A 15662-nucleotide genomic window follows, 5' to 3' on the forward strand; every position below is an offset into this window, starting at 1 on the left:
AAACATGGTCTTCATCTAAACAGACGAGGAAAGGCGGTGTTGGCAAATCATCTACTGACGCAGGTCACAAAGCGGATTATAATTGATGGCGACAGGATCAACTTTAAGATGACTGGTGAGAGACTACGAGTAGGCCTAGATGCAGTCCCAGCCCAGACTCCGGATTCGGTCCACAACTCTATGATAGAGAACAGTCATGACTCGCCCAAACCAACACAAAAAACAATCCCAGAAAAAGTGTACTCACCTGAAACTAGCCCTGTGAACTTTAATTTTGTAGGGGTCAATGATAGTGACATTGAAAGTATGTCATCTGATTCTGTTGATGTAAATTTTTTAGAAATGGACGAAATATACAAAATAATCAACTGAATATATTACACTAAATGTACAGGGAATAACACAAATTAACAAACTAGATGAAATTAATTTATTCTTTGAAAATTTAAATGTTAGGCCTCATATTATCTGTCTGTCTGAGCACTGGGTGAGAGATGGTGACTTATTTCTATTAAATAAATTCCATAACTTTAAACTTATTTCAAATTTCTGTAGATCTGAGAAAATTAGAGGAGGCTCTTGTATACTAGTTAGGCAGGATATAGATTGTGAACCAATCAAAGATTGTACAAAGTTCAATCTAGAGCAATATTTTGAATGCTGCGGTATCAAAATAACAGGATTTTGAACATTGTTGTCATAAATATTTATAGACCACCTATAAATTCCAAACTCTCATTAAATAAATTTTTTGATCGACTTAGTGGGCTGTTAGAGTTATGCTCCAGAAAATTTCCAAGACACAAACTAATAATAAGTGGAGATTTTAATATAGATACACTGAAAAACTCACTTCCCTGTTCAAGGCTAAGTGGAGTGCTAAGCTCTTATAATTTAACCCTACATTTTACACAGGCAACTAGGATTGCAAAGGACTCTCTGACATGCATAGATAATATAGCATCAGACTCAGCAATAAACAAACAAATGTGTAAAAATTCAATAATTGAAACTTGTTTGTCCGATCACACAGCACAGTTAGTTCAGTTTCCTTATAATACATTGACGTCTTTTAAATCATTTCAATTAACTCAAAAAATTCAAAAAATTTACAAAACTTATAAAAATATTCTAAACAGAACATCTCCAAATTCAAGCTTTTCTTGGACCAAGAAGACGGGACAGACCTATATAATATGCTCAATATAACGTCTAATTCTAATACTCTATACAAGTTGTTCATTCGAATAGTACTATCACACTTTGAGGAATCTTTTCCTAAAAGATGTACAACAAAAAAAGTAGCGCACAAGAAATTAAAGGATGGGTCACAACAGGGATTCGTATATCATGTGCGAAGGCCAGAGAATTGCATAACCAGACTAAAAATAATAACAATTTTGAATTTTTGCAATACTTCAAAAATTATAAGAGAGTCCTTAACAGATGTATCAGAGCTGCAAAAATAAAATATAATAGCAACAGAATAAAGAATGCATCTAACAAAACTAAAATGGCCTGGAAGATTGTTCGGGAGGAAACAAATATCAAACAAGATGATAGAGAGCTAACAAAGGTATTTCCCAATAAAAATATAGATGATATTTTGAATTCTTTCAATGAACATTTTAGCAACGTTTGTAGCACACTAAATCTTATTCCGGACATACACAAAGCTCTAAACTATTGTAGAAAATATCCAAAATCAAATAACTTGCTCATATCTTTAGAACCAGTTACAGAAAAAGAGATAATTGAATTAGTTAAAAAATAAATTTATCTAAAACACCTGGCTGGGATGAATTTCCTCCATTCCTGCTCAGAATTTGTGTGTTATCATTAGCGAAGCCAATGGTGTCTCTGATTAATTCTTCATTTAGAAGTGGAGTGTTTCCGGACTTTCTAAAATATTCAACCGTGATACCAATATTTAAAACGGGCGATGAAAGCGAATTCAGTAATTATAGACCAATTGCTATTTTATCAGCATTTTCTAAAATTTATGAAATGGCAGCTGCTTCCAGATTAATTGAATTTTGTGACATGAACAACTTACTTCACACGGATCAGTACGGTTTTCGTAAGGGCAGGAATACAACTGGGGTCATTTATGAATTCATATCAAGTCTCTCATTGGCTGTTGATGGATCGCAGTTTGTTGCCGGCATCTTCTGCGATTTATCAAAGGCATTCGAATGTGTGAATCATACTATTTTTATTTTGTTGAAAAGCTTCGCTGTTATGGTGTAGTTGGGACAGCCTTCAATTGGTTTAGCTCTTACTTGAATAATAGACAACAATGTGTGAAAGATAAAGATCACTTAGGTCATCTTCCTTTTCAAAAATAACGAATGGAGTGCCTCAAGGATCAATACTTGGGCCTCTATTATTCATCATCTATGTAAACGATTTCCCTGAGTCAGTTTCCCAATCAAGACTTATAATGTTTGCTGATGACACGACCGCATTAATATCAGACAAAAATCACAAAACTCTAGCTGGTAACATAAAAAAAGACCTGGAAAACATAACTGATTGGCTCAAAGCAAATGGCCTCTCTCTCAACTACAGTAAAACTTATCAGATGGAATTTAGTTACAGAAGAACCAACTTGAGAAGTTTTCTCCCTCTTTATGATAATGGACTAAAAACAGCTAAATCTTTAAAATTCCTAGGAGTTACAATAGATGAGGGAAAGAACATATAAAAAATCTCACGACGAAGTTGAACCGTGCATATTATGTTATTCTCAAGCTATCTCATTCAGTTGATAGAAATACACTCATCACCGTATACTATGCCTATGTCTATTCCCACCTATGCTACGGAAATATTTTCTGGGGAAACTCGACTGACAGCTATAAAATATTTTTAATTCAAAAAAGATCATTAGGGTGGTTTTGGTTCAAGAGCTAGAGATACATGCAAATCTATTTTTCGGGAATCGAAGATCCTCACTCTGCCTGCCATCTACATATTTCATTTGTTAATATTCATAAAGAGTAATATCCATAAATTTAATTTTGCACAGACAGACATAACTATTCTACGCGTAATCAGAGCTTGTTATTATACCCTATTCACAGACATGCCTCTTACGAAAGAAACCCTTCTTATTCAGGAATAGAATTGTATAATAAGTTACCCGAGGCCATCCGTAAAATTGATTCATTGCCGCTGTTCAAAAAAATATCAAGTCAATGTTAACTGAGAGAGTCTACTACTCAGTGGCAGAGTTTATTATTGATAGATTTTGAGGTGGAATTTATTCTATTATTATGAATAGTTCTATAACTGTGACTTGAAATGTTATTGATTTTATTTTATGATTCTATCATATATGTATTGTATATTATTATATCTGACAATTTACGTATCAAACGGGAATATTCCCGGACATGATGTTATGTAATGATGAGTAATAAATGAATAAATAAATTGTTTGAAAGCAAGTGTAAAAACATGTTTTACTATTCATTAGGTATTCTGATAGCAGCTTGATAAACTTCAGCTTTCTTGTTCCAGGAAAGATATATATAGATGTATAAAGCCGCGTTTACACCAAAGTTATTAACAAAATGTTAATAACTTAATTTTTTGTTAATATCTTAATCCTTATAGATTCTATTACATTGAACGAAACTTGTCAAACACATATGATCATAATGTATATGACAAGTTATGTTCACTGTAATAGAATCAATAAGGATGTAAACGCAGCTTTATATAAACATAATGGCCCATATGAATAAAACCAGAGCAAATGCTCATGAGCAAAAGCATTGAGCATAAGGTTTTGCTCATGAGCAAAAGGTAGAAGCAAAAGCATTTTCTCATTTTGATATGAATAAGATTTACCTTATACTCTTACCTTATGCTTAAGAACTCTGGAGCAAATGCTCACGTATTTTACAGATTTTTCATCAGCTGATTCGCTTTTGTAGTCTTAATTTGTATTTATAGCTTACGGAAGCGCTAAAATATGCAAACAGGGGGCACCGCTTGTGTTTGCGTCGTCTGCTCTGTTTTCTATTAATTTATGAATAGAGTTTTAGGTTAGTTGAGTTTAGATTTGAAATAATAGCGTGAAAAAATGTCATCTCTATAATAATCTTCAGCATATTCTTATAATATCAGTAGCCTTCTTATAATCGTCTACACTCTCATATTCTTAAATGCCTATTTCCTATTTTGTGATGGCTATCTTTATAACAGGTAGCTTTTGTATTTATTCTTTTGTAGGAATAATGGTGATATATATCATGGTTGAATCTAAAAAGAGTTTTATAGTTCTACACTATTGGTTGTGATAGTATCTGGTATAGTTTCCTCTTCCTCATACGAATTAGTTGAGCCATTTTACTATGAGCAAAAGGTGATAAGCTGCTCTAGACTAGACTCACCTTTTTTGAAGCATTTGCTTCAAAAGTTGAGCAAATGCTCTAGTTTATTCATACAATTTTGAGCAAAAGCTTTTACTTTTGAGCAAATGCTCAAACTATTTTTTTGATGAGCATGAGCAAAAGGTTTTGCTCACGTTTATTCATAGAAAATGAAGCAAATGCTCCATATTTTAGAAGTATGAGCAAATGCTCAACTTTATTCATATGACCCATTGTATTATTAGGCTACCCAGCAATCCTCTAGTAAGAATATTTTATTTAGCTTTGTCAAACGATCAGCTGGATTGGACGTTTCACATTTGTGAGGTTAGGTTGGAACGAAGTCAACAATAAGAAAAGAGCGGAGCGATCATCCTTCGAACATGTTTCGAACCTCTATCGAACCCTTGCGTAACATCTCGCGTAACGTTCATGATCGGAGCGAGTGCGGAGCGAATATCTGTACGCACCTCAAGATGATCGATTTGGGTTGCAATCATAGAATCTTCTAATGATAAATCAGTTTATACTGATCTATTTTCTAAGAGTCTAGAAGTTGTGTATGATCGAATGATAGCTAACTTAAAAATGTTTCATATCTAAAAAACATAGGCTTTGAGAAGAATTTCTTCAACAATCCATTCCAATAACAGCCTATTAATAATGCAGCCAAATACATTTGTGGTTGCACGAATAATTGACTTTTGGACAGATAATACACAGTAAAACACAGAATAATTCACATTCCTTACTTTAAGTAGTCCAGTTGTAAACTTACCGGTAAGACGATCGTTTGGATGGAGGACTACTGGAATCACTTCGGGATCGTTTGGATGATTTCCTACTCCTGAAACGATAATGTAAATATGTTTAGTGATAAAGTAAATTAGTGTTTTTAAATTATTAACGTCCTATTCATTACAAAAATAATTGACTAATCTAATTATGAATTGAATGACTGATCACTAATACATATATTTGTCAATATTCCACTCTTCCATATTTTTCGATTAATTAAAAATATATACTGTACGTACATTTCAATTAGGAATAACTACATAACTGTTTAAATAAAAACGTTTAAAAAGGGTACTATGTAGTTATTTCTATATTGATTACACAATTAAATTAGCCCTATTAAAATACTTTATTAGAATATACCGTACTATTTAATATTAATTTGCAAAAAAGGCCGAGTTTGCAAAAATATAAATTGACTTGAAAAAATGAAAAGTTTTTGAACTATATAATAAATTATGTAAACTTAAACAATTGATGTGCTGACTACTATTTTTGTCAGTACCGCTTAGTGTCGCTCTCAGCGCGCTCATTTTAGTTAGTCTACTCCAGCCACTTGATGTGTTAACATGTATTTTTGCAAATAAAATTTCTTTTAAAAACTGAGTTTTAATGAACGTGAACGTGTTTGGCGCCCGAACAGGGACCCTGAAGAGTTTTTCGTGAAAATTTCGTGAAAATTGTGCTGTTCATTTAACCGCCAGTTTATATTGATCAATTATCAATCACAAGTGATCGCGGAAAATTCGAAAGTCGGGGTCGCAACTGATATGAACCATCATCGAGACCGTCAAGTGGAAGAGTGACTCATCAACACCAACAACCAACAACCACCATCCTGGGGAAGAAAGGCAAGAAGGATAGCAGACCAGACCATAAACTTCTTATCGATTACCGGCCAAGGTTAAGATCGTACCTGGCTCTGGCTGCAGCTGTATCCAACTCCACAGTTCAAGGTAACACGTCTTCTACATCTACAATCAGTGACAGTGAAGATAACAGTGAAAGCACAATGAATAACCCCCTTATTTCAAGACCAATTGCGAAACATCACCTACACATAATACCTGAATATACAGGAAACCCAATAGAACTACTTAGCTTTCTCGAAGTTGTCGAAAAATTGAAAAATGACTATTGTAATAATCGTATCGCGGAAGCAGCAGACAATCATTGGATTCTCCTTCACTATTGTAAAAACAAATTACATGGACCTGCTAAAGATGTAATCCTCAACAGTACAGTAGATGACCTCTCAAATTTGATTGATGTTTTGAAAAACAACTTTGCCGATAATAGGACAGTAGAACAATTAACTATGGAACTGCTTGCTATGAAATCACACCAAAAAGAACACCCTATTCATTCATAAATAGACTGCAACAAAAAGAACCGTGATTATCTCAAGACACAAACTCGATGGACTAACTGGTCCAATTCTTGAAACTATCTCATCTCAGTTGGATAAACAAATTGTAATGATTTTAGTCGAAGGAATCAACCACCAGCTTGGAGCTCACCTACAAACGCTAGGAATCAAAGACCTCAGTGATGCAAGACAGGCTATTATCAATAAGAGTAGTGCTTATTTGAAACATTTAGGATTTACTACTGATGTAACACAAATGAATCAAACTTTCAGTAAATCTGAAGGAAAACTAAACTCGTCAAATTCCAATCAAAATTCGCATCCGAAAAATTTCCATCAGTTTCAAAACCAAAACAATTCAAATCAAAGAAACTTTTCTCAATCTCAAAATCGTAATTTCAATTTCAATCAGAGAAATTTTTCTCAACCTCAAAATCATTTCAATCAGAGAAATTTCTCTCAGCCTCAAAATAATTTCAACAGAGGACAATCCTTTCAAAGTAGATTTCGTAATGGACAAAGTTTCCAAAATCACAACTTCAATCGTAATCCAAATGCAAACTTCAATAATAACAACCAAAATTTGAATCAAAAATCAAACGATGTGAGCATGAGAACAGTTTCCAACTTTCAAAAGTTTCCAGTTCACAATATTGAATCTTCTGAAAATGAGTTTTCCGAATTTGAAAGCATGAATGCTAGAATGAGTTCTATGGAAAATGCTGTAAGTGACCTTTGCGAGAAAATGAATCATTTTTTAGAAGTAGGCTCGAACAACAATCCAAAAACGTAGTATTAGATTTGAATACGATCTCTCTTGATTTGCCTCATATTCATTACAATGATTCACGAATTTTGATCGATACAGGTAGTAAATATAATTTCATTAAACCTCAAATGGTTTCTCCTCAGACAAAAATAATTGATTGTGATTATAAAATTCGTACACCCGCTGGTGAATCTAATGGAAAAGGTTGTGTAAATATTAATGTTAAGAATATGCTTGGTGTTGATAAAGATGAAAAATTTTATGTGTATGATTTTAGCGATAATTATGATGTTCTTATTGGAAAGCAAACATTGCAAGGGTTGAAAGCAAAAATTGATTTGGAGACCAATTGTCTCATAACGAAAGATTGCACGATACCACTGTTAGGAATGAATCATATTGAAATCAACAAAGGTTGGAATGAATTGAAAATTAAAACTAATGTTTGCACTCCATCAGATAAGCTATGTGTGTTAGTATTAAGGAATTGCAGTTGTATAATATTGTAACTGATATTGATAGGAATGGTTTTATTGAGATTGAATATTTTTCTGATTGTGACAAAACGTTGAGTATCGAAACAGTTTCTGTAGAAGAATGTGAATTGTACATGGGTGAGATGATCGATAATCCCCTCTCCATTGACGAAATCACTTCTTTATTGAGAACTGAGCATATGAACTCAGAAGAGAAAGAATGCATTATTAGTACTCTTATGAAATATCCCGAAATAATAAAATTCGAAGGTGATATATTAACTGCTACTAACTTGCTCAAGCATAAAATAGTGACTACAGACGAAGAACCTGTTTATTCAAAAAACTACCGCTATCCTATCTCATTTAGGCAGGATATTAGTAATGAAATAAACAAGTTACTCGAACAAAAGATAATAAGACCGTCTAATTCTCCGTACAACTCTCCCTTATGGGTTGTGCCGAAGAAACCTGATGCTTCAGGAAAACGCAAAGTTCGTCTTGTAGTAGATTATCGGAAATTGAACAACAAAACTAAAGATGATAGATTTCCTCTCCCGAATATTGAAGACTTGTTCTCAAAAATCGGTCGAGCAACGTACTTTTCGGCTATTGACCTTGTTTCAGGATTCCATCAAATTGAAATGGAACCCGAATCAATACCAAAAACAGCTTTTAGTACTGAAAATGGTCATTATGAGTTTCTCAGAATGCCATTTGGGTTGAAAAATGGTCCACCTCAATTTCAAAGGACAATGAACTTGATATTTTGTGATTTACCAAATGTTCTTGTATATCTTGATGATATTATTATTTTAGTGATAGCTTACAAGAGCACATGAAACACCTGAACGTTGTATTCAAACGATTGAAAACTCATCAACTAAAAATACAATTGGACAAGACCGAATTCTTTAAGAAAGAACTTCTATTTCTAGGTCACATAGTTTCGGAAAAAGGCATTCAGCCTAATCCTGAAAAAGTAAAAGCAATAAAAGATTTTCCCGTTCCACAAACTACTAAACAAATAAAACAATTTTTAGGTTGGCAGGATACTACAGAAAAATGATAAAAGGATTCGCTAAAATAGCTCAACCTTAACTAACGCATTGAGAAAAACATCCACTATAAACCCAAAAGATCCTAAATTCATTGAAGCTGTCAATTTTCTGAAAGAAGCAATTACTAACGCACCAATATTGCAGTTACCTAAATTGAATGATCCATATATTTTGACAACAGACGCATCCAATGTAAGCTTAGGGGCGGTCCTTAGTCAAATGACTGACAATAAAGATCTCCCAATTTCATTCGCTTCTAGAACACTCAATCCCGCTGAACAAAATCTTTCTACTATTGAAAAAGAAATGTTGGCAATAACTTGGGCAGTGAAACATTTCAGGCCATATTTGTATGGAAGAAAATTCACCCTAAGAACAGATCACAAGCCACTCCAATGGCTTCATTCTCTAAAAGAACCAAATGCTAAATTAATGAGATGGAAATTGTTAATGGAAGAGTATGATTACACCGTAGAATTCATAAAAGGTCGCTCAAATTGTGTTGCTGATTGTCTCTCACGGCCTTTCAATGTAAATATGATGGAAAGTAGTGATGAATTTACAGGTTTTGACGATTCAGAATTATTCCCAGGCTTTCCCGCGGAAAATAATGCGAACAATGCCAACGACAATGTCAATAACAATGATGAGTACGATGACATTGATATCAATGATCTGCTAAGATTCCATAACAATGAAGCTCCTCCGTCGGTGAGTGAAAGTATATTGAATGATCTTGATGAACAATTGGTAACAATTCGATAGTTAATGCAAATATTGATAATATTAATGAAAATGATGTGGAAACTGGCAACGAAAACCTTGTAAATAATACTAATAATGATAATGACAATGACTCACTAATGACACAACATTCTCAAGAAAGTTCAGATGATAGAATAGGTATAATGGACGAAAATAGTATCATAAACACTGAAGCAAACCAAATAGTTATTTCACGAGGTAAAGGAAAACCCCAATTCAAAAAGATCTTAATAAAAACAGAATAATTTTCAAATACAGAGACGCACGTGACATTGGAAACAACGTAGAAGAAATACGAGAATATTTGAAACCTGATACTGTGTACGGTATAGTATTTTCAAATAAAAGTCCATTGTTTGAAGCTCTAAAAACAGAAATTCTAAGTTCAATGACTAATGAAATTGTCAAAATAGTTCCCAACATAAAATTCCGAATCTACAAAAAATAAACGCCGACATAACTGATGTAGATGAACAAACAATGATAATAGCTCGATGTCATGAAGACAAAAACTTCCACAGAGGAATTAACGAGAATTATAAACAAATACGTAAAAACTACTATTGGCCCGCAATGCACAAAGACGTAACAGAATTTGTAAATAAATGTGAAATCTGTTTGAAAACCAAGTATGAAAGAAACCCAATTAAAACTAAATTCAAAGTAACTCCCACACCTACTAAACCTTTCGAAAAACTTCAGATTGACACTTTCACGTATAATAATATTAAAATCCTCACAATTGTCGATTCGTTTTCTAAAAGACTTTCCGCCTACACATTGAAATCAGCTAACAGTATCGAAATAATAAAAAATCTAAACAACTATCTTTCAGTTTTCCCAATTCCAAAATGCATTCAATCCGATAACGGATTAGAATTCAACAATGCACTATACAAACAATTCACTGAAATAAATGGTATTGAAACTTACTTCACCACACCTTATCATCCCCAATCTCAAGGACTAATAGAAAGAACACACTCCACAATTATTGAAATTCTACAAGGACTCGAAATTAAATTCCCAAAATATAGTGTTGAACAAAAACTTCGATTAGCTTTGCGAACCTATAACAATTCGATAAAAGATCAATTCAACTTAAGCCCAATGAACTAACTTTCGGAATTCAGAATTATTTACCAAATAATCAAGATCAGGATAATCCCGCAGTAATCACTGAAGAACTTGCTAATCAATACTTCAAAGAAATACAAGCGTTGAATGATGCCGTTTACAAGAAAATAATCGAGGAAAAAGAAAAACGAACAGAAAAATGTAACAAAAATAGAGAGGAACCACCTGAAATACCAGATAGGATATTCATCAAAAACCCGAAATTTCACAAAAATGTTCCAAGGTATAGCACAGCTACTAAGGAAGGTGATAGGTTTAAACTGAAAAGAAATTTAATCAAAATCCACCCTAACAGAATGAAAAGGCCTCGTAAAAAAGTAAAAGATAATCTAATTGTTGCAGATGAAGGCAATGACCATCCTTCTGTTGTTCCTGATCCCAGCAACGTTGACGTACAGACTGACAGACTTGACAAAGACAGCAGGAATAATTCCGATTAAAATAGGACAATCTATGCTCATTAACGACACATACAAAGTTATACATTTTACTAACGTGACTGACCTTAAAATACAATCTTTGAAATTACAGACTCATATTAATAATCTGCAAGTCGCTTACATATCCTCTGACATTATTGAATCTTTGAAGAAAATTTCACTCAACCAATATTTTAAATTAGAAATGATTTCTGAAAATAAAAATAAAAAGGTAAAACGTGGACTAATGAACGGATTAGGAAACGCCATATCATGGTTGACAGGACTTATGACTGCTGACGACAAAGAACACCTCGACAAAGTTATTGAAAAAATAGAAAATAATGAATTACATCTTGTTAAAAATGAAGAACATAATTTTGAAATGAACCATGAGTTAATTAAGAAATTTAATTTCGATGTTGAGCATATTAATTCAAATAATAAAGCATTAGAAAATATTACTAACGAAACTGCCAATATTGTCGAAAATATGCAAGCTGTTGACTTAATTACTTTGACTATACAATTGTTGGATGATGAAATAAATGATGTTGTTAACTCGTTGATGTATTGCAAAGAAGGGAAACTTCATCCATCAATTTTGAGCTTTGATGATTTTCGTAGATTAATTAATTATAAGAATTATTCATTAGCTAGTAGAGATTCCAGTATTTTATGGGAAATTAGTAATAGCACTTGTATTGTATCGAAATCTGTTATAACTTACATTATCCATTTACCGAAATTAAACGATTTATTTGAAAAATATGACCTTCTGTCTTATCCTGTTGAAATGGAATCAAATGTTCACACCATGAAATTAAAAGAAAAAACTATATCTGTGTCTCAAAACAAAAAGCTTTGGAAATTGACCAATTGTCAAACATTCTCTTCTATTTCTTTTTGTACTTCAGGAGAAATTATACATGATAACTGTATTTTGTCTGTAGTAAATAATAAGGATTTGGATAGTTGTGTAAGAATAGAAATAATTAATGATAGACCATTTATGAATTATTTCGAAAATTGTAATTGTATTTTAGGATATAAGTTTGATCAAATTAATATCAATAATGGCACTATAAATACTCCTTCATCTTTCCTTATCAATCTGGATATCAATGATAAAATGACAGATGTAAAATTACCGTTTACTTCAGTTACCACATATGCACAAAAATTAAGTCATGTACCAAATAAAATTCATACTAAACTTATCGATTTGAAAGATGTTAGTAAACTTGATGATATTGAACCTAGAGATTTTGATTTTATAAATTTTGAAGATTCTTTCGTCCTTAAGACACGCCACATTGTAATTTTTGTTTTAAGTACATTTATACTTCTTGTAATTTTGATAATCGTTTATTACAAATTTAAGAAGCCAACCAGTGTACTAAATTACCGAATTGATACACAAGTACCAATATCATCAACCCCTACCATAAGCTATATTGTACCACCTAGAAATTAGATCTAAGTTAGTAAACTTTAATTTGTAATTTCATTTTAATTTTTGTAATTTTTGAGTGTCCCAAATTTATTTTTTCGGGACGAAAAAACTTAAGGAGGGAGGAATTATGTAAACTTAAACAATTGATGTGCTGACTACTATTTTTGTCAGTACCGCTTAGTGTCGCTCTCAGCGCGCTCATTTTAGTTAGTCTACTCCAGCCACTTGATGTGTTAACATGTATTTTTGCAAATAAAATTTCTTTTTAAAAACTGAGTTTTAATGAACGTGAACGTGTTTATAATATATAATATCTAATAATGAAACTAAATCAAATACTGAATGAGCTACTTACTCTCTACTTTCCTCTGGAGACGAACTTCTAGCTCTTCTTTCCTTTTCTTTCTTCTCTGAGTTTTTCTCACCTCTCTCCGACTGAACAAAAAAGGATTAATATTAATTATATGCGGAATTACAGTTTTCATTGATACTGCAATAAAAGCTTCGGCCATTATTCTAAGTTCGTGTTTTGCATTACTGGAACTAAAAAATATGATTTTATAATTTCATAGAACTCATTAAGATTATACAAATACTGAAAGCAGAATAAGCAATTTTAAACTGTTTCTCTCTTGATGATGAATGAGGAAAAGCTAATAATTACTACCCCAATTCTCCCTTCTAAATTTTAACCGACGTATAATATTGAAAGAGCTTGTAACAAGTATACAGTTGTAAATTTAAATTCTAATGAATGACGAAAATTATAAACAACAGAAAATGAATATAGCAATGAATAAAGCTCCTGAATCACTTCAAGTTAAGGATTAAAATCAATCATAAGACATTTGAATTATTGAAAATAAACAACAAACGTAGGAAATGACTGTGACTTTACCTTTCTGACAAGTTTTCGCCTGTAATGCTGCACCTGCTGAGGTATTGACCATCCCGATTTGACGTTTCTCTTTCCAGATTCCAGTTCATCTTGATACTGCATCACCTTCACTTCAATTTCACGCAGTTTAGCTCTTCTCGTATCATCCCTGGAAATGAAACAGTATTAGCTTTTGACAGTATTAGGTTGTCATGTGATACATGATTTAGAAACAGAACTTCAAGAGAAAATGAATGGTGGAACCCGCACATCGATAGCTGTTTTACAGATATTCACATTTGAATAAACCAATAAATCATACAGAAATGGAGTAAATGAGTACATTAAAAGTAAAAGTGTTGTTAAATTTGCGAGTAGACGTAACTATTAGTGTTTACTAACACTTGAAAAAGTAAAATTGATTGGATAGTTTCGATTTTTAGAAGTACTCATTCATAATATTAAGCTGTTTCCATAATTTTCACCAACCCTGTTCAATTACAAGTTGCGGATTTCAAAGAACGATATTTTTCATACTTAGTCAACGTAAGACTTTTCAACTACAGTGTAGTACGACTACAAATGATTCCTCTTTAATCATCGAAGTGGCAACATCCAAAGGTACGTACGGGGAAAAAATAATGCGAGTTTTGTCCAAAAATCAGTACCTAGGTAACATCTATTCCAAATCCTATTTCATACTTCATTGCCTTGTAAGTTATATTGTTTTCATTACATTTTTAAGCTTTATTGTCTAGTCTATTGTTAGCCTAGTTTTATTTCTTTTCTTATTTATTCATTCATTTGTACAAAATCATTTATCATTCAATAAAACACCAGGTGAGGGAAACCAGTATTTTCTCTTGAATTGTGTTTGTGTGAAATAATATTATAGACATAATATTTTGAACGCAGCCGTGGTCTAGTGGTAGAGTGCTCGGCTTCGGCGCGAGTGTTCTCGGATAGATTCCCGACTTTTCCACTTTTTTTTGTTCTTAATTTTTCCCTCGAAACGTATAATTATAAATACTTTTTTGAAGGAAGTTGTTTTTATTATGTTTGAACTTGAATTTCATCAAATAATGTATTACAGAGTGGGTGAAAAGTCCAAGAATGGCTTAATATCTCATACACAAAGGTAATTTGATGGTGGGTGTGATTGGGGATCCCACTAAAATTGAAAATACTACTTTACTATGACTTCAAAAATCTGGTCCGCCATCTTGGATCCGCGATTTTGAATGCAACTTGGTTTTTTTAAATAGGGAGGTGTTCATGTGATACATGATTTCGAAACGGAGTTTCAATAAAAAATTATTGGTGAAAACCGCATATCGATATCTCAAACCGTTTCGAAGATATTCACATTATTAATCAATACTAATCAAAGCAGAACGGGAAGAAAAAGTATGAGAACGGCTTAATATATCATAAAAAATGTGATTTCAAGGTGGGTGTGATTGGGGATCCTACTCATATTGAAAATACTACTTCAAAAATCTGGTCTGCCATCTTGGATACGCCATTTTGAATCCAACTTTGTTTTTTCATCTGATACATGGATTCAATACGGAATTTCAAGGTAATTTCACGGAATCTCGAACCCTTTGGAAGATTTTTTTTCAAATTCCGTATCGAAATCATGTATTGCATGACCACCTTCATTTAAAAAAAAAGTTGCATTCAATATGGCGGACCAGATTTCGAAGTCATAGTAAAGAAGTATTTTCAATTTTAGTAGGAACCCCAATCACACCCACCGTCAAATTACCTTTGAGCATGAGATATTAAGCCGTTCTCGGACTTTTCACCCACTCTGTATGTAAAACTTTTCAACCAGTGTAAATGAATGGACATGGGTTTCATGCTGTATTATTGAAATTCATAAGAAAAGCATGATCACAATAAAATTGGTACCGTAATAATTTATATTCTTCAGTTATAATGCACTATTAGACACAAATTAGGAGTGAAACGAATTTGTAGTTATTTTGTTTAAAATTGGGGAAGCAAAAAAGGCTGCCTGATTCAAATTGAGGAGGATCTAATCGATTCTAAAATTGATGTATTGAAAAAATCATACTTTGAGTTTTTCAAGTATTATGTCTTCTTCAGTTATCTATACTACAATAAAGGAAAGAACTGGCTTATAC

The 15662-nt window shown here is 32.6% G+C and overlaps 1 protein-coding gene across 1 annotated transcript in view; it reads right to left on the reverse strand.

Moving 5' to 3' along the window:
* LOC111049049 (U2 snRNP-associated SURP motif-containing protein) overlaps positions 1-15662 on the reverse strand; it is a 62210-nt gene that overhangs the window by 9362 nt on the left and 37186 nt on the right. Inside the window, exons 17-19 of the mRNA XM_039431846.1 lie at positions 13531-13678; positions 12988-13067; positions 5161-5229 (exon numbers count right to left, since the gene is read on the reverse strand). Coding sequence (XP_039287780.1) covers positions 5161-5229; positions 12988-13067; positions 13531-13678 — 297 coding nt within the window. The remainder of the gene's footprint in view (positions 1-5160; positions 5230-12987; positions 13068-13530; positions 13679-15662) is intronic.

This window comes from Nilaparvata lugens, chromosome 1, assembly GCF_014356525.2.
Source record: "Nilaparvata lugens isolate BPH chromosome 1, ASM1435652v1, whole genome shotgun sequence".
NCBI lineage: Eukaryota > Metazoa > Arthropoda > Insecta > Hemiptera > Delphacidae > Nilaparvata > Nilaparvata lugens.